Consider the following 25,549-nt stretch of genomic DNA (forward strand, 5'->3'; position numbering starts at 1 on the left):
GCCCGGCTCATTTTTTGTATTTTTTAGTAGAGACGGGGTTTCACCACGTTAGCCAGGATGGTCTCGATCTCCTGACCTCGTGATCCGCCCGTCTCGGCCTCCCAAAGTGCTGGGATTACAGGCCTGAGCCACCGCGCCCGGCCGAACTTCTTAGTATGGATGGAGCTTAAAGAGCCAAGTGGCAAGAGACGATATTAGAGAGATTGGTAAGGACCACATCATGGTTAACTCTTAGTGAACAAAGAATATAGAAAATACCAAAGAGAGGAACTATTCCTTCCCCCATTACTCATGGGATGATAAGAGTTTATGTCATGTCTTTTCATCAGCACAATTTGTTGAATTATCCAGTAAACCCAGATTAAGAATGAAGACTTCCTGGACCACTAAAGTTAAAGGTCAAAAAGGCTTGGGAATCAAGGTGCTGATGAGGAGAATCAACTCTTGGATCTACTCTGCCCTTTTCTCAGTACTTTACCTTTTTCTTAAAGTCACCGTGTTCTCTCAGAATGCCTTTTACAATGTCTTGCTACCTTAGGTACTTAATAAATGTTGCCCTGAAAGTTTGGTCATATATCAACCTTGTTATGTTATGCTAAGCTCTAGGAGAGGTGGTTTTTTTTTTTTCCTTTCTTTCCAAGGAGACCAGCATACCTTTACTTTGCCATTCTGAAAGAAGAGAGTCCAGTGATGGCCATCTTGACTGCTGGAGATGAGGAACTCCTTCACATACATGCTGGTAAGTAGAGATTTTACTCCCTGAGTAGTTATTCCTGTGACTTTCATTGTCTTCTGGAAGTCCACTTGCAGCCACTCTTTTGGATTATTCACCTGAGGGCAATAGAGTTGGATTAGTAGCCTCTTGGTAACCATTTACTCCCAGAAATTCCCAAATCCCTCTTAACCATACCACAGCATTTCTCACTCTACTTTCTTTTTTGGAGATGGAGTCTCGCTTTGTCACCCGGGCGGGAGTGCAATGGCACGATCTCAGCTCACTGAACCTCTGCCTCCCAAGTTCAAGCGATTCTCCTGCCTCAGCCTCCCGAGTACCTGTGGTTACAGGTACCCACCACCATGCCCGGATAATTTTCTATTTTTAGTAGAGATGAGGTTTCACCAGGTTGGCCAGGCTGGTCTTGAACTCCTGACTTCAGGTGATCTGCCACCTAGGCCTCCCAAAGTGCTAGGATTACAGGAGTGAGCCACTGTGCCCAGCCTCACTCTTTCTTTCTTTCTTTTTTTTTGAGACGGAGTCAGGCACGGTCGCCTGGGCCAGAGTACAATAGCGTGATCTCAGCTCACTGCAACGTCCGCCTCCCAGGTTCATGTGATTATCCTGCCTCAGCAAAAGACTGGTCTCGAACTCCTGACCTTGTGATCAGCCCGCCTCAGCCTCCCAAAGTGCTGGGATTACAGGCATGAGCCACCGCGCTGCCAGGCCTCTACTTTCTATTGGCTAATCAGTCTCTCTTATTCAACTCTAAGCAACTTCAGGGCCAAAATTTTTCACAATTCACCTTTGTATCCCTAGACGCATCCTGGGGATACTAAGATGCACAGTAAATGTTTACTTTCCATTGATGTAATGAGAAACCTGGAAAGAAAGCTAATTGTTGATATTTATATGTAAAATGGACTTTAGCTTCTACAATTCTTTGACAGATATTAGCCCATAATCAAACTTCCTTGACACTCTTTTTAGGACTAACAGTTGACAGAAATACCTCGGAAGAAACAGTCAAGGGCTTCCCCCATTTTTTCCCCAACCACTGCTTTGAGTCAGTTACAGAGTAAATCTGTTGCCTCTTACCTGAGGTCTCCAGGCATTACTCCTTCCTTGGAGGTTAAGTCGAGCTTTTGAAGGAGACCAGGTGGCAAACATATTGGTGAAGTAGGATGAAGCAGTAATCTGTGCATCTGATATTGCTTTACTCTCCATTCCCAACGGCATGCTGCAACCTCAAAGAAAAGAAAAAAGAAGGTTATCACAAGGACATGCTTCAGCATCAGTTATACTGAGCAGCCTCCACTGATATTCTAGGGCTACTGTCATCATAATATCATTTCTCAGGTGTTAACTTTTGCATAGATTCTGTTATTGGTTTTTTGTTTTGTTTTGTTTTTTGAGATGGAGTCTCGCTTTGTTACCCAGGCTGGAGTGCAGTGGCGTGATCTCGGCTCACTGCAACCTCCACCTCCCGGGTTCAAGTGATTCTCTTGCCTCAGCCTCCAGAGTAGCTGGGACTACAGGCGCACGCCACCATGACCAGCTAATTTTTTGTATTTTTAGTACAGATGGGGTTTCACCGTGTTAGCCAGGATGGTCTTGATCTCCTGACCTCGTGATCTGCCCACCTTGGCCTCCCAAAGTGCTGGGATTACAGGTGCGAGCCACCACGCCCAGCCAATTCTGTTATTGTTATCTGTTTTCTGGCCAGCTCTTCCCACTTTGTGTGACTCTTTAATTTTCCTTGTTTCTTTTCTTCTTCTACTTTTATTTTAGGTTCTAGGGGGTATATGGGTAGGTTTGTTGCATGGGTAAATTGCATGTCACTGAGGCTTGGTGTATGAATGATCCCCTCACCCAGGTAGTGAGTGTAGTACCCAATACGTAACCTTCGAACCCACACCCCCCTCCCAACCTCTCCCTGCCTGAGTTTCCATTATTGTGTCCATGTGCATTTAATGTTTAGCTCCCATTTATGAGAACAGGTGATATTTGGTTTTCTGTTCTTGCATTAGTTCATTTATGATAATGGCCTCTAGCTGCATCTATGTTGCTGAAAAGGACATGAACTCATTCTTTTTTATGGCTGCATAGTATTCCATGGTATGTATGTACCACATTTTCTTTATCCAGTCTGTTGTTGATGGGCATTTAGGTTGATTCCATGCCTTTGCTATTGTGAATCGTGCGGAAATGAATATATGTATACATGTGTCTTTATGACAGAATGATTTATATTCCTTTGAGTATACACCCAGTTATGGCGTTGCTGGGTTGAATGGTATTTCTGGGTTTGCCCAGGACTGCGCTGGTTTTAGCACTGACAATTTTGTGTCCTGATACTGGGAACCCTCCCCCAGTCTCAGGATAACTAGAACAGTTAGTCGCCCTACCCACAGTTGAGGGAAGAAGGATATAGGATGACTTGGCACTTACTATTTAAATCACAGCCCATCAACTCCATGCGAAGAGTGCTGCGAATGCTATAATGAGTTGGGTGCAAACGGATGTATCGAGCAATAATTGGAGGGTTAAAAATATTGTGTTTTATCCCAGATGAATCCACATTGCCAAAGAAGACCTGTATGGAGAGATTAGCACAAATACATGGAAAGTGAATACACAGTAAAAAACAATTTCTGTCAATCACATCTTCCTTCTAATTTGCTTTGTGCATTTCTCAACAGCAACCAACATCTACGTAAGACAACTATGGTTAGATGAGTGTTACGATGGTAGACACAAAGGAGGAAAGCACCAAGAAGAAGTGGGAACAAGGGAAATTATTAGGTCTGGGGCAAGTGAAGTCATTTTCTACTGCAAACTGAACAACCTGCTCCTGAATGACTACCAGGTAAATAATGAAATGAAGGCAGATGTAAAGCTGTTCTTTGAAACCAAGGAGAACGAAGACACAACGTACCAGAATCTCTAGGGCACATTTAAACCAGTGTTTAGAGGGAAATTTATAGCACTAAATGCCCACAAGAGAAAGCAGGAAATATTGAAAATTGACACCCTAACATCAAAATTAAAGAATTAGAGAAGTAACAGCAAACAAATTCAAAAGCTAGCAGAAGACATGAAATAACTAAGATCAGAGCAGAACTGAAAGAGATAGAGACACGAAAAACTCTTCAAAAAATCAATGAATCCAGGATCGTGATCTGCCTGCCTTGGCCTCCCAAAGTGCTGGGATTACAGGCGTGAGCCACCGCGCCTGGCCTTCACTTAGCATATTTTCAAAGTTCATCATGTTGTGGCACTAATCAGAGATAAAACCTTTTTTAAATGGGAATTTCTTCAACAAAATAGATAGACTGCTAGCCAGACTAATAAAGAAGAAAAGAATCAAGTAGATGCAATAAAAAATGATATTGGTGATATCACCACTGATCCCACAGAAATACAAACTACCATCAGAGAATACTATAAACACATCTATGAAAATAAACTAGAAAATCCAGAAGAAATAGATAAATTCCTGGACACATACACTCTCCCAAGTCTTAGCCAGGAAGAAGTCAAATCACTGAATAGACCTATAACAAGTTCTGAAATTGAGGCAGTAATTAATAGCCTACCAACCAAAAAAAAAAAAAATCCAGGACCAGACAGATTCACAGCTGAATTCTACCAGAGGTACAAAGAGGAGGTGGTACCATTCCTTCTGAAACTATTCCAAACAATAGAAAAAGAGGGAATCCTCCCTAACTCATTTTATGAGGCCAGCATAATCCTGATACCAAAACCTGGCAGAGACACAACAAAAAAAGAAAATTTCAGGCCAATATCCCTGATGAACATCAGTGCGAAAATCCTCAATAAAATACTGGTTAACTGAATTCAGCAGCACATCAAAAAGCTTATCCTCCACAATCAAGTTGGCTTCATCCCTGGGATGCAAGGCTGGTTCAACATATGCAAATCAATAAACATAATCCATCACATAAAGAGACCCAAAGACAAAAACCACATGATTATCTCAATAGATGCAGAAAAGGCCTTCGATAAAATTCAATACCTCTTCATGCTAAACACTCTCAATAAACTAGGTATCGATGGAACATACCTCAAAATAATAAGAGCTATTTATGACAAACCCACAGCCAATATCACATGGAATGGGCAAAAACTGGAAAAATTCCCTTTGAAAACTGGCACAAGACAATGATGCCCTCTCATACCACTCCTATTCAACATAGTATTGGAAGTTCTGGCCAGGGCAATCAGGCAAGAGAAAGCAATAAAGCGTACTCAAATAGGAAAAAAGAAAGTCAAATTGTCTCTCTTTGCAGATGACATGATTGTATATTTAGAAAATCCCATCATCTCAGCCAAAAACCTCCTTAAGCTGATAAGCAACTTCAGCAAATTCTCAGGATACAAAGTCAATGTGCAAAAATCACAAGCATTCCTACACACCAATAACAGACAAACGGATAGCCAAATCATGAGTGAACTCCCATTCACAATTGCTACAGAGAATAAAATAGCTAGGAATACAACTTACAAGGGATGTGAAGGACCTCTTCAAGGAGAACTACACACCACTGCTCAACGAAATAAAAGAGGACACAAACAAATGGAAGAGCATTCCATACTCATGGATAGGAAGAATCAATATCGTGAAAATGGCCATACTGCCCAAAGTAATTTATAGATTCAATGCTATCTCCATCAAGCTACCACTGACTTTCTTCACAAAATTGGAAAAAACTACTTTAAACTTCAGATGGAACCAAAAAAGAGCCCACATAGCCAAGACAATCCTGGGCAAGAAGGACAAAGCTGGAGGCATCATGCTACCTGACTTCAAACTACAGTACAAGACTACAGTAACCAAAACAGCATGGTACTGGTACCAAAACAGAGATATAGACCAATGGAACAGAACGGAGGCCTCAGAAATAACACCACACAGCTACAACCATCTTTTCTTTGACAAACCTGACACAAACAAGCAATGGGGAAAAGATTCCCTATTTAATAAATGGTGTTGGAAAAACTGGCTAGCCATATGCAGAAAACTGAAACTGGACCCCTTCCTTACACCTTTTACAAAAATCAACTCAAGATGGATCAAAGACTTAAATGTAAGACCTAGGACCATAAAAATCCTAGAGGGAAACCTGGGTAATACCATTCAGGACATAGGCATGGGCAAAGACTTCATATCTACAACACCAAAAGCAATGACAACAAAAGCCAGAATTGACAAATGGGATCTAATCAAACTAAGGAGCTTCTGCACAGCAAAAGAAACTATCATCAGAGTGAACAGGCAACCTACAGAATGGGAGAAAATTTTTGCAATCTATCCATCTGACAAAGGGCTAATATCCAGAATCTACAAAGAACTTAAAACAAATTTACAAGAAAAAAACAACCCCATCAAAAATGGGCAAAGGATATGAATAGACACTTCTCAAAAGAAGACATTTATGCAGCCAACAGACATATGAAAAAATGCTCATCATGACTGGGTATTAGAGAAATGCAAATCAAAACCACAATGAGATACCATTTCGTGCAGGTTTGTTACATATGTATACTTGTGCCATGTTGGTGTGCTGCACCCATCAACTCGTCATTTACATCAGGTATAACTCCCAATGCAATCCCTCCCCCCTCCCCCCTCCCCATGATAGGCCCCGGTGTGTGATGTTCCCCTTCCTGAGTCCAAGTGATCTCATTGTTCAGTTCCCACCTATGAGTGAGAACATGCGGTGTTTGGTTTTCTGTTCTTGCGATAGTTTGCTGAGAATGATGGTTTCCAGCTGCATCCATGTCCCTACAAAGGACACGAACTCATCCTTTTTTTTTGGCTGCATAGCATTCCATGGTGTATATGTGCCACATTTTCTTAATCCAGTCTGTCACTGATGGATATTTGGGTTGATTCCAAGTCTTTGCTATTGTGAATAGTGCCGCAATAAACATACGTGTACATGTGTCTTTATAGCAGCATGATTTATAATTCTTTGGGTATATACCCAGTAATGGGATGGCTGGGTCATATGGTACTTCTAGCTCTAGATCCTTGAGGAATCACCACACTGTTTTCCATAATGGTTGAACTAGTTTACAATCCCACCAACAGTGTAAAAGTGTTCCTATTTCTCCACATCCTCTCTAGCACCTGCTGTTTCCTGACTTTTTAATGATTGCCATTCTAACTGGTGTGAGATGGTATCTCATTGTGGTTTTGATTTGCATTTCTCTGATGGCCAGTGATGATGAGCATTTTTTCATGTGTCTGTTGGCTGTATGAATGTCTTCTTTTGAGAAATGTCTGTTCATATCCTTTGCCCACTTTTTGATGGGGTTGTTTGTTTTTTTCTTGTAAATTTGTTTGAGTTCTTTGTAGGTTCTGGATATTAGCCAACATGGCACAAGTATACATATGTAACAAACCTGCACGTTATGCACATGTACCCTAGAACTTAAAGTATTAAAAAAAAAGTTATGTTAAAAGAAAGACTGAAATGAAAGCAATAGTTGCTTGGAATTAGGGGTGGTAGTGGGAATTTACTGCATATGGGCTGAGGGAAGTTTTTGAGATGATGAAAATGCTCTAAAACCATAAATTTACTAAAAAATAATGTATACAGTTACAATGGGCACATTTTATGATATGTAAATTATACCACAATAAAGCTTTATGTACCATTAAAAAAAAAAAAAAAGAGATACCATTTCATGCCAGTTAGAATGGTGATCATTAAAAAGTCAGGAAACAACAGATGCTAGAGAGGTTGTGGAAAAATAGCAACGCTTTTACACTGTTGATGGGAGTGTAAATTAATTCAACCATTGAGGAAGACAGTTTGGCGATTCCTAAAGGATCTAGAACTGGAAATACCATTTGACCCAGCAATCCCATTACTGGGCATATGCCCAAAGGATTATAAATCATTCTACGATAAAGACACATGCACATGTATGTTTATTGTGGCACTATTCACAATAGCAGAAGACTTGGAACCAACCCAAATGTCCATCAATGATAGACTGGATTAAGAAAATGTAGCACATATACACCATGGAATACTATACCGCCATTAAAAAGGATGAGTTCATGTCCTTTGCAGGGACATGGATGAAGCTGGAAACCATCATTCTCAGCAAACTATCACAAAATCAGAAAACCAAACACTGCATGTTCTCACTCATAAGTGGGAGTTGAACAATAAGAACATATAGAAGCAGGGAGGGGAACATCGCACACCAGGGCCTGTTGGGGGGTGGGGGGTTAGGAGAGGGATAACATTAGAAGAAATACCTGATGTAGGTGACGGGTTGATGGGTGCACCAAACCACCAGGGCACATGTATACCTATGTAACAAAACTGCACGTTCTGCACATGTACCCCAGAACTTCAAATATAATTTAAAAAAATAAATAAATAAAATAAGCATCCAAATAGGAGAGAATAGTAAAATCATCTCTTTTTGCAGATGACACGATCGTACATGTAGAAAACTCTAAAGACTCAACAAAAAATTATTAGAACTAATACACGAATTCTGTAAAGTTGCAGGATACAAAATCAACATACAGAAGTCAGTGGTGTTTCTATACACTATAAACTATCCCAAAGGAAATTAGAAAATAATCTTATTTACAATAGCAACAAAAGAATAAAATACTTATGAATAGACTTAACCAAAGAAATGAAAGACTTGTACAATGAAAATATAGAAAACATTTATGAAGGAAATTAAAGAAGACACAGATAAATAGAAGATATTCCATATTCCTAGATTGAAAGAATTAGTATTGTTAAAATGTCCACAATACCCAAAGTAATCTATAGATTTGATGTGATCTGTATCAAAATCTCAAAATCTCAATGGTGTTCTTCACAGAAATAAAAAAAAAATTTAAATTAATATGAAATCACAAAAGACCCCAAGAGGGCAAAGCAATTTTTTTTTTTTTGAGACAGAGTATTGCTCTGTCACCCAGGCTGGAGTGCAGTGGTACAATCTCGGCTCACCACAACCTCTGCCTCCCAGGTTCAAGTGATTCTCCTGCCTCAGCTACCACACCTGGCTAATTTTTGTATTTTTTCAGTAGAGACGGGGTTTTACCATGTTAGTGAGGCTGCTCTTAAACTCCTGACCTCAAGTGATCAACCCATCTCAGCCTCCCAAAGTGCTGGGATTACAGGTGTGAGCCACCACATGCAGCCAGGCAAAGCAATCTTAAGAAGAACAAAGCTAGAGGAATCATACTTCCTGATTTCAAAATATACTACAAGTCTCCAGTAATCAAAATAGTATGGTGCTGGCATAAAAATAGACACATCAACCAAGGGAACAGAATAGAAAAGCCCAGAAATAAATTCACACATTTACTGTCAACAGATTTTTGACAAGGGTGCCAAGAACACACAACAGGAAAAAGAGAGTCTCTTCAATAAATGATATTGGGAAAACTGAATTTCCACATGCAGAAGAAAGAAATTGGGCCCTTTTCTCAAACTATACATAAAATTCAACTCTAAATTGATTAAACACTTGTATATAAGACCTGAAACTATAAAACTCCTAGAAGAAAACAGGAAAAAAACTTCCTGATATTGATTTGGGCAATACTTTTTTTATATGACACCAAAATCACAGGCAACAAAAACAAAAACAGACAACTGGGATTGCATCAAACTAAAAACTTTCTACACAGCAAAAGAAATAATCAACAGAGTGAAAAGGCAACCTATGGAATGGATGAAAATATTTGCAAACTGTATATCTGATAATGGGTAAGAAACTCAAACAACTCATTAGTAAGAAACAAACTACAGACACTTCTCAAAAGAAGACATTCATAACAGCCAACAGACACATGAAAAAATGCTCATCATCACTCGCCATCAGAGAAATGCAAATCAAAACCACAATGAGATACCATCTCACATCAGTTAGAATGGCAATCATTAAAAAATCAGGAAACAACAGGTGCTGGAGAGGATGTGGAGAAATAGGAACAGTTTTACACTGTTGGTGGGACTGTAAACTAGTTCAACCATTGTGGAAAACAGTGTGGCGATTCCTCAAGGATCTAGAACTAGAAATACCATTTGACCCAGCCATCCCATTACTGGGGATATACCCAAAGGATTATATGTCATGCTGCTATAAAGACACATGCACACGTATGTTTATTGCGGCACTATTCACAATAGCAAAGACTTGGAATCAACCCAAATGTCCATCAGTGACAGACTGGATTAAGAAAATGTGGCACATATACACCATGGAATACTATGCAGCCATAAAAAGGATGAGTTCGTGTCCTTTGTAGGGACATGGATGCAGCTGGAAACCATCATTCTCAGCAAACTATTGCAAGAACAGAAAACCAAATACCTCGTGTTCTCATTTATAGGTGGGAATTGAACAATGAGATCACCTGGACACAGGAAAGGGAGCATCACACACCGGGTCCTATTGTGGGGAGGGGGGAGGGAGGAGGGATAGCATTAGGAGATATACCTAATGTAAATGATGAGGTAATGGGTACAGCACACCAACATGGCACATGTATACATATGTAACAAACCTGCATGTTGTGCACATGTACCCTAGAACTTAAAGTATAATAATAAAAAAAAAAGAAACAAACAACCCAATTAAAAATGGGCAAAGGACCCAAATAGAATTTTTCAAAAGAAGAAATATAAAAGGCCAACAGATAAATGATGCTCAGCATCACTAACCCACAGGGAAATGCAAATCAAAACACAATGAGATATTCCCTCACATCTATTAGAATAGTGTCTTAGTCTGTTATTATGGACTATAACTTATTATGGACTATAATTTATTATGCTGATATGACAGAATACCACAGACTGAGTAATTTGTAGTGAACAGAAATGTATTTGGCTCACAGTTCTGGAGGCTGGGCAGTCCAAGATCAAGAGGCCAACATCTGGCAGAGGCTTTCTTTCTGTATCATAACATGGCAGAAGGGCAAAAAGAGGGCAAGAGACAGCAAGAGTTCAAATTCACAGCCTTAGGTGCTTTTGTAACTGGCATTAATCCATTCATGAGGGTGGAGTCCTCATAACCTAAACACCTCCCATTCGGCCCTACCTCCCAACACTGTTGCATTGGGAATTAAGTTTCCAACACATGTTTTTTTGGGGAAAACACTCAAACCAGAGCAAATAGCTATTATCAAAATGATAAAAAGATGACAAATGGTGGTAATGTGAAGAAAAGGAAACCCTTGTATGCTGTTGCTGCAAAAATAAATTGGTACAGCCATTATGAAAAACATCATAGAGTTTCCTCAAAAAACTAAAACTAGAATACCATATGATCTGGCAATCTCACTTCTGGTATATATCCAAAGGATATAAAATCAGTATGTTGAATATCTGCACTCCCATGTTCACTGTAACAGTATTCACAATAGCCAAGATATGCAAACAACCTAAGTGTGTTCATTGATGGATAGAGGGATAAAGAAAATCTGATATATATCATATATCATATATATATATCATATATATATATCATATATATATCATATATATATCATATATATATCATATATATATCATATATATATCATATATATCATATATATTATATATATCATATATATCATATATATCATATATATATATATATCTGATGGAATATGCCCACAATTATAAAATATTATTCAGACTTAAAATAGAAGAAAATCCTGCCACTTGTGATAACATGGATGAAGCTGGAAAATATTATGCTAAGTGTAATAAGCCAGACACAGAAAGAAAAATACTTCATGACCTCATATGTGGAATCTAAGATGGTCAAACTCCTAAAAGCAGACAGTAGAATGTTAGGTGCTAGGGACCGTGGTGTGGGGGAAACAGGAAGATGTTGATCAAAGGGTACAAAATTTCACTTATGCAAGATAAATTAGTTCTGGAGATCTAATGTACGATATAGTAACTATAGTAAACAATACTGTATTGTATACTTGAAATTTGCTAAAACAGAAAGTCATAAATGTTCTCACCACAAAAAAGGTAGCTAGGCAAAGAGATAGATATATCTTAATTAGCTTGCTTGTGGTGACCATTTCACAATGTATCAAACATCATATATCAAAAACAACATAAATCGAAACATCTTAAATATATGTACCTCTTAAATATATGCAACTTTTATTTGTCAATTATATCTAAGTAAAGATTTTTAAAAAGAGATGCAGTTTCTTGGGCACCAAGTCAGGTCTACTGAATCAGAATCTAAATTTTAATAAGATCCTTAGGTGTTTCATGAGCACACTAAAGTTTGAAAAACACTGGCAGAGGACAGAGACAGCTGTGAAAGAGTACTGGGAATGCACAGCCTATCCTCCACACTGGTCTCAGAATGATCTTCTAAGAATGTAGTGTGTACGTGTGTGTGTGTGTAGAGAGACAGAGAGAGAGTCTACAATGTGGGCATTAATGAATGATCCCACTGTATGAATTAATGAGACACATATTAGTATCCAAAACATAGGATTTCGTACCTTGACATGTCTGGGTTCTGGACAAAATTATATAACATATTCAAGGGAAAGGGAATACAGTTTGAGAAATATGGTAGTAATGCCAATTTGAAAGGCCTAGATTTAAACCATGGCATACAGCATAAGAAATACTGAAAATGATATAACTCGCAGAACACTTGGGATTTTTTTATCTGCTTGAATACACTAAAATAGGAATCAATGTAAGTCTATTATATGATCACACATCAGAGTTTAGTATCATGGGAAATTTTTAAAAATTATTCTGCCATGTAGCATTTTTTCTTCCCATGGAATAGAAAATATTAATAAATTTGTGGCTTTGTTCCTAAACAAGTTACACCAGAAATCACAACATTCTTTTTTATAAATATGTCTGTATTGGGGGGTTAAAATAGAATGAATAAAATATTCAAATCATAGAACTTTATTTAAAGATTTACCAAGGATTTTGTTTTCTCTGCTGCTCTCCTCTCTATATAGGAGAAGATTTGACCTTCTATTTTATGGCCTTGCAAGAGCTTGCAAGACTTGGCTCTTGCAAGAGCTAGTATAATTAAATCCCAGGTAATAAGTAAACACTCCAACCCACCTCTCTGGGGTGGGATGGTGCAAAATTATTTGTAGAAAGCCACCTGTTTCGTCTAGCTACCTCCTGCATAAGTGGGTACTGGCAGCTCTTGGGGGCCTGAATTTTATGTCTCATTTTGACTAAAATAATGAATGTGTAGTCTGACTCCAAAAGGGGATAGTCATCTTTGATTTGAGATAGGTCTCGTTGTGTTTCCAAATTTCTGATTTAAAAGAAATTTGTTGCTACAGAATAATCATTGAGAAGTAGAAAAAGTTTTGAAATGAAGTATATATCAATGTAAAATGCCATTCCGTTTTATCAGCATCTGAAAAGTTTATGTTGAACTTAAGAGTATTATATAGCTAATAAATGTTGATCATTAACTTGTGACTAAACTGTATGTGCTAGGAAGAATATGATCTCCCAGTGATGTCCACATTTTAATCCCCAGAACATTTGACTATGTTATGTTGCATGGCAAGAGGGACTTAAGGTTGCAGATGGAATTAAGTTTGCCAATTAGCTGATGTCAAAATAGGGAGAATATCCTGGATTATCCAGGTCTGCCCAATGTAATCACAAGAGGCCTTGAAAGTGAAAGAGAGAGGTAGAAGAGGAGAGTCGAAGGGAGATGTGACTACTTAAGAATAGTCAGAAAGGTGCAATGTTACTGGCTTCGAAGATGGAGGAAGGAGACCATGAGTTAATGAATGTGTGTGGCCTCTAGAAGCTGGAAAAGAAAGGAAAAAGGATTCTTTCTTTTTTGAGACAGAGTCTCACTCTGTCGCCCAGGCTGGAGTGCAGTGGTGCGATCTTGGCTCACTGCAAGCTCTGCCTCCCAGGTTCACACCATTCTCCTGACTCAGCCTCCCAAGTAGCTGGGACTACAGGCTCCCGAAAAAGGATCCTTTCCTAGAGCTTCCAGAAAGAAATGCAGCCCTGATGACACCTTGATTTTAGCCCACTGAGACTTGGGTCAGTCTTCTGCCCTATAGAACTGTAAGATAATAAACTTGTGTTGTTTTAAGCCATAGTAAGTTTGTGGTAATTTGCCACCCCAGTATTAGAAAACTAATACCCTACATACATTGACTTTGCTTTCATTCATTACTCAATCTTTGTGCCTTGATTAGAAACCTGCTTGGGGAGACAATTTATTAATTCAACAAATAGTTAATGACTGACTACATAAATCCTAGATTCCATATATTATGTACCAGGCATTGTGCTAGAAGGCCTCACTGGTAAATTCTACTAAATGTTTGAGGAAGGATTAACATTAATCCTTCTTAAACTCTTCCAAGAGATAGAAAAGGAGAGTAAACTTTACAACTCATACTATGAGGCCACCATTATCTTGACATCAAAGCCAGACAAATATATCACAAGAAAAGAAAATTACAAATTGCATGCAATTGAATATGTGAATATAATATTCCCTTAGGCATATAGATGCAAAAATCTTCAACAAAATATTAGCAAACCAAATCCAGCAGCATGTTATAAAGGTTATATCCCATGCTCAAGTGGAAATTATCCCAATAATGCAAGAGTGGTTCAGCATAAGACAATCAATCCACCAGTCAACTCCACATTAATAAAATATAGGGGAAAAAAATCCTGCAAGTTTATTCTGGTTGATGCAGAAAAATCACTTGATAAAGCTGAACACTTTTTCATGACAAGAAAAAAAAAAAACCAGTAAGCAAACTAGAAATAGAAGAGAAAATCCACAACATGATAAAGAGCATTCATAAAATACCCAAAACTAACATCACACTCAATGGTAGAAGACTGAAAGATATTTCCCTAACATCAGAAATGAGACAAGAATGCCTGCTGTTATGACTTCTATTCAAAATTGTATTGGAAGTCTTAGCCAGAGCAATTAGGAAAAAAAGAAATAAAAGCCTTCCAAATTGAAAAGGAATAAGTAAAGCTATCTTATTCTCAGATGAACATGAGCTTATATATGGAAAACCCCAAAGAATCCACAAAACACTATAGAGCTAATAAATGAATTCAGCAAAGTTGCAGGATATAAGATCAACACGCAAAAATCAGTTGTATTTCTACACACTAGCAATGAACAATCTGTGATGAAATTAACAAAATAAAAAATAATTCTATTTAAAATAGCATCAAAAAGAAGAAAATACTTAGGAATAAATTCGGCCAAGGAGGTACAAGACTTGTACATTGAAAACTACAAAACATTGCTGAAAGATATTAGAGACAGCATAAAGAAGTGGAAATATATCCTGTGTTCATGAATTAGAAGACAATATTATTATGATGATGGTACTACCCAAAGTGATCTACAGATTTAATACAATCTGCATCAAAATCCCAGTGACCTTTTTTTTTTTGGCAGAAATGGAAAAGCCAGTCTTAAAATTCATGTGTGATTGTGTGGGACCTCAAATAGCCAAAATAATCTTGGAAAATAACAAAGCTGGAGAACTCACATTTCCCAAATTCAAAACTTCTTATAAGGCTACAGTTATCAACACTTTGTGGTACAGGTGTAAGGACAGACATATATATATATAAATGGAATAGAATTAGGAAGCAAGAAATAAACCCGTAAATGTATTCATGGGTATGTACCTCAAATATGAATGGTTTCCAGCTTATAATGGTTGGACTTACAATGTTTTGACTTTATGATGGTATGAAAGCAACATGCATTCAGTAGAATGTATACACATAAAAGTACTTAAAATACACATACAACCACATACAACCATTCTGTATTTCACTTTCAGTGCAATGTTTAATAAATTACATGAGATAGTCAATACTTCATTATAAATTTGACTTTGTGTTATATGATTTTGCCCAACTGTAGCCTAATTGTAAGTGTTCTGAGCATGTTTAAGGTAGGCTGGGCTAAACTATGATGATTGGTAGGTTAGCTGTTGATATGGTTTGACTCTGTATCCCCACCCAAATCTCATGTCAAATTGTAATCCCCATGTGTCAGAGGAGAGGCCTGGTGGGATGTCATTGGATCATGGGGGTGGATTTCCCCTTGCTGTTCTTGAGACAGTGAGTGAGTTCTCATGAGATCTGATGGTTTAAAAGTGTATGACATTTCCCCACTTCACTCACTCTCTCTTCTGCTCCACCATAGTAAGGCGTGCTTGCTTCCCCTTCACCTGCTGCTGTGACTGTAAGTTTCCTGACGCCTTGCAGTTATGCTTCCTGTTAAGCCTGCAGAACTGTGAGTCCATTAATAAATGCTTCATAAATTACCAAGTCTCAGGTAGTTATTTATAGCAGTGTGAGAATGGACTAATATAGCTGTATTAAATGAATTTACACTAATAATGGTTTTAACTAACAATGGGTTTATCAGGATGTAATACCATTCCAAGTTGAGGAGCATCTGTAATTTAAAACAGCTGTTCAAACACTTGTACAGGAGCGTTCATGGCAACACTATTCACACTATCCAATCAGTAATGTAGGGGATCAAATGCCACCTCAAAATATGCCACTTTGGCATATTGATTATTTTGAGTTTAAAGGCACTTGAAAATAGCAGATGCAAGAAGAGCATGCTGACCTTCCTTTTTTTTTCATGAAAGGAAGAGATGAAACTCTGATGTGAAAGGTATTATCTGTATACCAGGAAGAAGAAACACATTCTTATTGCCCCAGATGGGGAGTCCAGGTTTGAGGGAAAGCTGCTCCAAAAAAACCTTGTTAAACAACTCTTACCTTCTTAGTGACTTTTCCACAATTAACTCTCCTAGCCCAAACCCCATTGTCTTGTTATGTTTTCACAATTTAACACACTTTTTCCACCCTAGTATGTAAGTATTCAGCTGTAATTGCTCATTTGAGTCTTCGTATTTCTTACGAGGGCTCCCATGTACATGTAAAAAAATTTTGTATGCTTTTCTTTTGTTAATCTGTCTTATTTAAGTCCTAGCTGGAGAATCTAAGAAGATAGAGGGCAACATTTACCTCCTCTGCCATGGAAATCACTTAATGAACTGTTCATCAACTGATGAGTAGATAAACAAAATCTGGCCTATTTAAACAACAGAGTATTTCTCACTGGTGTTGTCTCAATGCTTAACACAGTATGCCTGGCGCTACCCTTCAATATTTTTTGAAGAATGAGACAATGAATTATCATGTCTCCAGCTAGGTTCGCCAGTATGAGTAATATGTAGTGAGTGCCTACTGTGTGCCATTTTACTACCTAAACTTTGCATGGACTCTGTCCCCTAATCTTATCTACCAATGCCATTGTCTTAGTTGAGATATCTGTCATTTCTAGACTGGTATAATACAGCAGCTTTCTAATTCCAATCTCAGTCCTCTCTGTTCTATTCTCCACACACAATCCTCTCTGTTCAATTCTCCATGCAGCTTCCAGAGTGATCCTTCTAGAGGCAAATCAGACCATGTCACTCCCAAGCTGAAAGACCACAGTGGGTTCAGTGTAGCCTACAGGGTATTCTAAACCCTGAGCATGGTATAATAGAGCCTCCATGTCTTGGCTCCTGCCTACCTCTTTCCCAGCCACATCAACCACTACTACTCCACTGGCATCCTACTCTCCAGCCTTAATGAATTGGTTGCAACTCCCCTCCTCCCACCAGTGCCTTGGCTTCTCATCATGCTACAGACTCTTTAACACACGCACTGTCCTCCAAGAAGCTTGCCAGATCCACTCCTATTCTTTCAACGAAATGTTTATTGACCACTCTTTATACACTATGACCAAACAGGATTTATCCCACAAATGTAAGGTTGGTTCAACATGTGAAAATCGGTTTATATAATACACCATATTAATGGTTGGTTCAACATGTGAAAATCAACTTATATAATACACCGTATTAACAGAATGCATGGTGGAGCGGCGGGGGGCGCGGGGTGGGGGAGACTCATGGTCATCTTAATCATGTACAAAAAGGATCATCTGACAAAACGCAATACCCTTTCATGAAAGTACATTCAACAAACCAGGAATAGAAAGAAACTTCTTCAACCTGGTAGAGGGCATCCATGAAAAACCCAGAGATAATATCATACTTAATGGTGAAAGACTGGTTGACTTCCCCCTAAGATCAGGAATGAGAAAAGGATGTCTTCTCTTGCCACTTCTAATTCAACATCGTACTCAAAGTTCTAGTCTGGGCAATTAGTCGAGAAAAAGAAATAAAAGGCATCCAGATTGGAAAGGAACAAGTAAAACCATCTCTATTCATACGTGCGTAGATGGCATGTTCTTATATAGAGGACACTAAAGAGTCCATCAAAAGGAAAAAAAAGAAAAACCCGAGATGGTTTGGCTCTGCGTCCCCACCCAAATCTCATGTCGAATTGTAATCCCCACCTGTTGAAGGAGGGGCCTGGTGGGAGGTGACAGAATCACGGGGGCGGACTTCCCCCTTGCCATTCTTGTGATAGAGTTCTCACAAGATCTGATCGTTTGAAAATGTGCAGCCCTTCCCCCTTCGCGCACGTTCTCTCTCTCTTCCTCCTGCTCCAATATGTGAAGAAGGTGCTTGCTTCCCCTTCGCCTTCCGCCATGATTGCACGTTTCCTGAGGCCTGCCCAGAAGCAGAAGCCTGTACAGCCTGCAGAACCATGAGGCAATTCAACCTCTTTTCTTTATGAATTACTCATTCTCAGGCAGTTCTTTATAGCAGTGTAGAAACGGACTAATACGCCAACCCTATCTGAGTATGCTCAGCAAAGCTGCAGTACCCAAGATCAATCTGCAACAATCAGTGGTATTTCCATACTCTAGCAGTGAATAACATGGATGAACCCTGATGAAACCATTATGCTAAGTGAAAGCAGCCAGACACACAAGGCCTCACATTTGGTCGTACGATTCCATCTATAGGAAATCTCCAAAACAGGCTAACCTCTACCGACAGAAAGCAGATTGACAAGTGGTTGCCAGGGACTATCGGGAACGTGCGTATGGGCAGGGGGGGGGAGAGGGCTGTGTGTGGCGGGGTGTGGGGGTTGGTAGTGGCGGTGTGGAAGGAGGCGTGTGGCAAGTGACTGCTTATAGGTGCAGGGGTTTCAGTTTCTTTTGAGGGTGTTGAAAATGTTTTGGAACTAGGTGGTTGTGACGGATGTGCAACATTGTGAAGGCGTGGTACCCACTCTCCCCTCGCCCACCCCTCTGTCTTTCCCACAATGTTCCCATCCAGTAGAAAGGGAGAGTCCCCACTGGCAGAGAGAGGGTCACGAGCGGGATTCCCCTCCCCAAACCATGGCCCTCCAGTCACTTCTAGGCCCAGGCCTGCTCCCTCGAGGCCAATGGGAAAGCGCTCAGGTCACCTGATGGACGTGTCCCTTGTGAGGCCGTCACCGCGTGCGTGCCCGTCACCGCGTGCGTGCCCGTCACCGCGTGCGTGCCCCTCACCGCGTGCGTGCCCGTCACCGCGTGCGTGCCCCTCACCGGACGTGCGTGCCCCTCACCGGACGTGCGTGCCCCTCACCGCGTGCGTGCCCCTCACCGCGTGCGTGCCCCTCACCGCGTGCGTGCCCCTCACCGCGTGCGTGCCCCTCACCGCGTGCGTGCCCCTCACCGCGTGCGTGCCCCTCACCGGACGTGCGTGCCCATTGGTTTCGGCTCCCCAGCCAATGAGGGGCTGGGCCCTGGTCGCTAGGATACACAGTACTGGACGCGGTAACTGTCATCTTGAGAGCCATCTTGTCTAGCTAGGGCAAGCCGAGATAGCACACTCAACGCCCAGCATGTCGGAGAGGAGGAGCCATCGCCGGTCCTCCAGGGCTGGTGGCCGGGGGCGGACCCGCTCTCGCACCGTCCGAGCGGAGCTTTCGTTTTCGGTGAGCCAGGTGGAGCGCGGTCTACGGGAGGGCCACTACGCTCAGCGCCTGAGTCCCACGGCGCCGGTCTACCTCGCTGCGGTTATCGAGTACCTGACGGCCAAGGTCCTGGAGCTGGCGGGCAACGAGGCCCAGAACAACGGAGAGAGGAACATCACTCCACTGCTGCTGGACATGGCGGTTCACAACAACAGGCTGCTGAGCACCCTTTTTGACACAACCACCATCTCTCAAGTGGCTCCCGGCGGCGACTAGCTTCTGACGCCCGGCCCCTGGGACCTGGCAGGTCCACTCGTCCACCCACCCAGCCCCAAACTCCCCGGCCTCAAATCCCCCCGCCCGAACCCCCGGCCTTAAATCAACCCCCACCACCCGGGCCCCAAAGTCTTGGGTCTTCATTAATTCTGTCAATAAAATGTTTAAAGGAACCCACCTGCCTGCTTCAGTCACTTTGCCTTGGGGTGGGGGGGGGCGTGGGCGGTGAGATCGGTGGGGGGGGTGGGTGGTGACATGGGGTGGGGGGCTGGGCGGTGACATGGGGTGTGTTGGGGGCGTGGGCGGTGAGTGGGGTGGGGGGTTGTGAGACCTCCACAGCTGGAGGGATGGAGAGGTGGTGGGGGTCTGGGGTTGGGTGGGAGTCGGGGATGGCACAGAGGAGCGGTCCCTCCCGGTGACAGTGCAGGGGACTGGCCCTGGGTGGGAAGGGGACACCCCCGCTGGTTCTGAGCAAGTCAGGGCCTGCCCGGGAAAGTCCTCAGCATGATGGCGTTCGTTGGGGCGGGTGGGCCTCAAGACCATGACTGCAGCGTTGCGACAGGATGGACTCCTAAAGGCAACCGGGCTGGGGACGGAGAGGTGGACCCGGCGCTTGGCAAGGGGCCCTGGACAGGAAGATGGAGGAGTGAGCGGTGGGGGGAAAACAGTCGAGAAATGCACGGACACGGAATTAGGGTCACGAGTTTAGTTTGGGTCATGTTCAGATGGAGAGGCTGTGGGAGGCCTTCAGCAAGCGAGACCATCTGCATTGCAGCCGAGCTAGCAGCAGCTGGCGCCCGGCCAGGCCCCGCGTACCTTCCCAGGGTCTTGGCTCCGCATCCCCGAGACCCTGGATTTGCATGCGCCGCTCACAGCCCGGCCAGGCCCCGCCTCCGATCCCGCTCTTTGCACATCACCAGGGCAAGGGGCACGCTCGGGCTGGGGAGCGGGCGCCGGCACGCCTGCAGCCCGCCAAGGGGGACGCAGGGCACGTCGCCCCGCCCCGCCCCGCCCCGCCCCGCCCCGCCCGTCCGCCAGCTGCCGCAGCGCGTCCGGAAGTGCCTGGGGCGGCGAGCATGGCGGCGGCGGCGGCCGGCCTGGGCGGCGGCGGCGGCGCCGGCCCGGGACCCGAGGCCGGGGACTTCCTGGCCCGCTACCGGCTGGTATCGAACAAGTTGAAGAAGCGGTTCCTGCGGAAGCCGAACGTGGCGGAGGCCGGCGAGCAGTTCGGACAGCTGGGCCGGGAGCTGCGCGCCCAGGAGTGTCTGCCGTACGCGGCCTGGTGCCAGCTGGCGGTGGCGCGCTGCCAGCAGGCGCTCTTCCACGGGCCCGGGGAGGCGCTGGCCCTCACCGAGGCCGCCCGCCCTCTTCCTGCGGCAGGAGCGCGACGCGCGCCAGCGCCTGGTCTGCCCCGCCGCCTACGGGGAGCCGCTGCAGGCCGCCGCCAGCGCCCTGGGCGCCGCGGTGCGTCTGCACCTCGAGCTGGGCCAGCCGGCCGCCGCCGCCGCCCTCTGCCTCGAGCTGGCCGCCGCCCTGCGCGACCTGGGCCAGCCGGCCGCCGCCGCCGGTCACTTCCAGCGCGCCGCCCAGCTCCAGCTGCCCCAGCTGCCCCTGGCCGCGCTGCAGGCGCTGGGCGAGGCCGCCTCCTGCCAGCTGCTGGCGCGCGACTACACCGGCGCCCTGGCGGTCTTCACGCGCATGCAGCGCCTGGCGCGGGAGCACGGCAGCCACCCGGTGCAGTCACTGCCGCCGCCCCCGCCGCCGGGGCCCCAGCCCGGGCCCGGGACCGGGGCGACCCCCGCCCTACCGGCCGCGCTGCTTCCTCCAAACTCCGGCTCGGCGGCGCCCTCTCCCGCCGCCCTGGGCGCCTTCTCGGACGTGCTGGTCCGCTGCGAGGTGTCCCGCGTGCTGCTGCTGCTCCTCCTACAACCACCGCCGGCCAAGCTGCTGCCGGAGCACGCCCAGACCCTGGAGAAGTACTCCTGGGAGGCTTTTGACAGCCACGGGCAGGAGAGCAGCGGCCAGCTTCCCGAGGAGCTCTTTCTGCTGCTCCAGTCTTTGGTCATGGCTGCCCACGAAAAGGACACGGAAGCCATCAAGTCGCTGCAGGTGGAGATGTGGCCACTGTTGACTGCTGAGCAGAACCACCTCCTTCACCTCGTTCTGCAAGAAACCGTCTCCCCCTCAGGACAGGGAGTCTGATCCATCCCATTCACCCAGTGACTTTTTGCCCAGACCGGCAGGGGATTCCCATCAGTCACGTGAACCAGATGACTTTGCCTGTTACCAAACCTCACACATCCACGTTTGCATCTGGGGAGGAATAAAAAAGACATCGTTCCCGCTTCTGCGTTTTGTTATTCCTGTTGCCGCCATAGGAATTATTTCGTTGGCTGAACGTTACCTGCATCCCAAGAACACACTTTGATAGAATCAGAGTAGAGGACACCGCCGTCTTCTAAAAAGCCACGACATGAAAATGACAGTCCCTTTCGTCTCCTTCCTCTGCTTCTTCCACCCAACGCAGCCTCCTGCCTCCGCCTTTGTTTCATAGTGAGGATTTTATTTTGCACGGCACTCTCCCTCTAAATACCTACCCTAGATGATTTCATCCTGCCCCTCATTTCTGAACGTATTTCTGTGTCTTTGTAATGGCCACATTTCTCCTTCCACTCGTCCGCACAGTACGTCTTCGTGGCAGGGGAGTCATTTTATTCCTTACAGCTTCCTTGTAACCACAGCCCTAAATCCATGATAAAGCTACTCTTGCACTCCTCATGTGTGGTTTTGGTGTCCCTCGTCTATAAAATGTGACTCTCTTCCCTACTTGTCAGGAGGCCAGAAGCAGAACCAGATAGCTCTTTGGGCTCCAGGATGTGTTCCTTCCTTTGAAATTTGCACTATGCCTGCCTCCTATGTGGGCAACGAACCTGCCTCAGGGCAACGAACCTGCAGAGATCATCTGTGATGTGCTCCGTACTGGGGTGACTGCAATGCAAACGTGTCCAATGCAGCGGGTCCGGTGCCCATGCATCAATTTGCATTGGAATTCACGGTTCCGGTTCTTTTCCCAGAGGTATATGCAGTGTGGATCACAACAGCTTTTATTTGTAATAGGGATTCCCCCCGCCCCCCATCCCCGAGATGGAGTCTCACTCTGTCACCCAGGCTGGAGCACAGTGGCGTGATCTCGGCTCACTGCAACCTCCGCCTCCTGGGTTCAAGCGATTCTCCTACCTCGGCCTCCAGAGTACCTGGGATTACAGGCGCGCACCACCATGCTAGGCTAATTTTTGTATTTTTAATAGAGACGGGGGTCTCACCATGTTGGCCAAGCTGGTCTCCAACTCCTGACCTCAAATGAGCCACCCTCCTCGGGGTCCCAAAGTGCTGGGATTACAGGCATGAGCCACCACGCCTGGCCTGTAATAGGGATTTTGCTGCAACTTTTAGTTAAGTGGGTGAAATCAGAGTGCGTGGCCCTTTGGTGGTGTGCGATCATGTGACTGCAAGGCAGCCTCCGTGTTCCCCAAAAGCAGGATGGCGTTCCATTTGAAAACACTTAAGTTTCCAAGGCTTACTGGCTCAAATGGAGCATGCAACCCAACTAAGCTGTTTTTTCTTATTTATTGCGTCTTTTTGATCCTTTTGATGGTGACAACAAGAACCCTTTGGAATATAGCCTCTTTCTCAGACTTTCAACCCTGGGGAAATGCATCCTTTGGGCCGAAGTGGCACACAATACTGATCTTCAGGGCTGAGATATAAGGACACAGTTTGGAGTAGGTGTTTTTGTTATGCGTCTTTTTGCGGGGGAGAGGTGTGGAGGGTTGTCACTGTGAGTTGAGTGCCTCAAAATGGGTGGGACTTGTAGGGTGTTCTTTTCTGCTTCTACTTCTATTTCAACAGTGTGGAAGTAACGGGAAGCACCGTCATTCCTCTTTCTCTCACTCTCACTTGGCTGCCAGGAAGGGTCCTACGGAGCCCTGAACGCCTAGCCCAAATTATTGTAAAAGCGGTTGAAGGGCTCATGGTCCTTTGCTCTTTGGCTGTTTCCTGGTATGCTCCTCTTAACCCGGGCTGCAGACCTGGCCGGCTGGCTTATTGTCAGGTTTAGGAGTTACGGAGCATGACTGGTGACCAGTTTGGGATTTGGGCTTCAGGAGAAGCCCCCTTAGGCCTCTGGTCCAAACTCCTTGCATCAGGGAGGTGAAGGGAAGGATAACCAGACAGTCAGGTACTGGGTAGCTGAGCATAATTCTAGGAAACACTGAAACTCCTCATTTTCCATTTGCCGTGGGCTCATTCATGTATCTCCCTCAGAAACTTAAGAGCAGTGATAACTGGGCCGGGGCCAGATTTCAGCATTTTTGAGAATTCCCTCCTAATGTACCACATCAGTATCAAAAGTCAACACTGATTTATAGCATGCCAAAAGCAAATATTTTCAGAGGACATGATTCCTTTGCTTTTTAACTTGAAAACAATTCCAGATCCACATTTAAAACAGTGTAAACCGTCGGAAATGGTGGCAGCGAAGCAGTGAACCCTTAAAGGGTGTTGGGGTTCCCCTTCTCCCCATTATGAGGCACTCCTAAAAGGAGAAGTGTTGCTTATGAAAGAATATTTTATACGCGAATAGCACAAAGACAAAGACGTTTGAGAACCGCTACGCCGGAGGAAGGTGATCAAGACTGAAATTAGTGTATTAGGCAAGATCTGGTTCCTAGGTGCTGAGGATTCTGGTGCCAAGGATTAATGTTAACCGTGTAGGCATCTCTACCACCGTTAGAGGAGACCAGCAGCCCACAGACTCTTTCTGTCAAGGGCCAGATAGAAATGTGTTAGTCTTTACAGACCGCAGATGATCTCTGTTGCACAGTCTTCTTTGTTTCTTTGTATGTTTGTCTTTGCAATCCTTTAAACGTGTAAAAACTATTCTTAACTCTCAGTCCGTACAAAAGCAGGCTGTGGGCCAAATTCTGGGGCTATAGTTTGCCCACCCCTGAATTAGAACCCAGAACATAGTAGTTGCTCAGTGGCTGTTCAAGGAATGAACCTCATGAGAGTAGTTAATAACTATAACTAATTTATCCTTATCATTAAAGGACAAAGATTGAAGAATAAGTGAACTAAGCATTCACCTCCAGATTGTAGAGAACAAACAAAATAAACCAAAAGAAAGGAAAATAGAATTTTTAAAGTTTTGAACAGAGATTGATGAACTAGAAACACCTCTTTCAAAACCAGGTTTGAGTTTAAAACTGAGCTGATTCTTTGACAAATTAATAGAATAGACAAACACTTGCCAACTCTTGCTACAGAGGGGAAAAAAGGAGAAAAGACATATGTATGTATACAGATATAGATGTATGGCACAGGAAGGGATATATGACTCTAATGTGCACATTTGCAGACATTAACTCAAGGCAACACAAATGAGAATAGCAATAATCACATAAGGATTGGAAAATATAGCCTAGTATCTCTCACTAAATAAAGCACATGGCTCACATGGCTTTTTCATTTACTCTCATTAAATACTGGATTCCTACATTAAATAAGCTATTCTAGAGCAATAGTTTCATGGAAAAAATGGAAGCTTTCCCATTTTATTTTCAAGTTTAATATA

At 43.5% G+C, this 25,549-nt stretch overlaps 3 protein-coding genes across 9 annotated transcripts in view; 2 read left to right on the forward strand and 1 right to left on the reverse strand.

The window, feature by feature from the left end:
* F8 (coagulation factor VIII) overlaps positions 1-25,549 on the reverse strand; it is a 198,989-nt gene that overhangs the window by 14,465 nt on the left and 158,975 nt on the right. For 5 of the 7 annotated variants that reach the window (XM_050775409.1, XM_050775408.1, XM_050775410.1 and 2 more), the window contains 3 exons: positions 3,167-3,311; positions 1,814-1,962; positions 655-831 (listed from right to left, as the gene is read on the reverse strand). In XM_050775409.1, coding sequence (XP_050631366.1) covers positions 655-831; positions 1,814-1,962; positions 3,167-3,311 — 471 coding nt within the window. Of the gene's footprint in view, positions 1-654; positions 832-1,813; positions 1,963-3,166; positions 3,312-20,733; positions 20,912-25,549 lie in introns of those variants that run through there. The other 2 variants (XM_050775413.1, XR_007722453.1) reach the window with 2 other exon arrangements.
* On the forward strand, positions 19,388-20,090 carry LOC126945510 (histone H2A-Bbd type 2/3-like). Its single transcript, XM_050775522.1, has one exon. The coding sequence runs from the start codon at positions 19,570-19,572 to the stop codon at positions 19,915-19,917; it is 348 nt and encodes a 115-aa protein (XP_050631479.1). The 5' UTR covers positions 19,388-19,569; the 3' UTR covers positions 19,918-20,090.
* Positions 20,960-25,549, forward strand: part of FUNDC2 (FUN14 domain containing 2) — a 192,099-nt gene continuing 187,509 nt past the window's right edge. Inside the window, exon 1 of the mRNA XM_050775496.1 lies at positions 20,960-21,252. Within this exon, the coding sequence (XP_050631453.1) occupies positions 20,994-21,252 (259 nt within the window). The 5' untranslated portion in view covers positions 20,960-20,993. The remainder of the gene's footprint in view (positions 21,253-25,549) is intronic.

Source organism: Macaca thibetana, chromosome X (genome assembly GCF_024542745.1).
Source record: "Macaca thibetana thibetana isolate TM-01 chromosome X, ASM2454274v1, whole genome shotgun sequence".
In the NCBI taxonomy this organism is placed as follows: domain Eukaryota; kingdom Metazoa; phylum Chordata; class Mammalia; order Primates; family Cercopithecidae; genus Macaca; species Macaca thibetana.

Coding starts and splice junctions, on each gene's coding strand:
- LOC126945510 (XM_050775522.1), top strand. CDS start 19,570: ATGTCGGAGAGGAGGAGCCATCGCCGGTCCTCCAGGGCTGGTGGCCGG.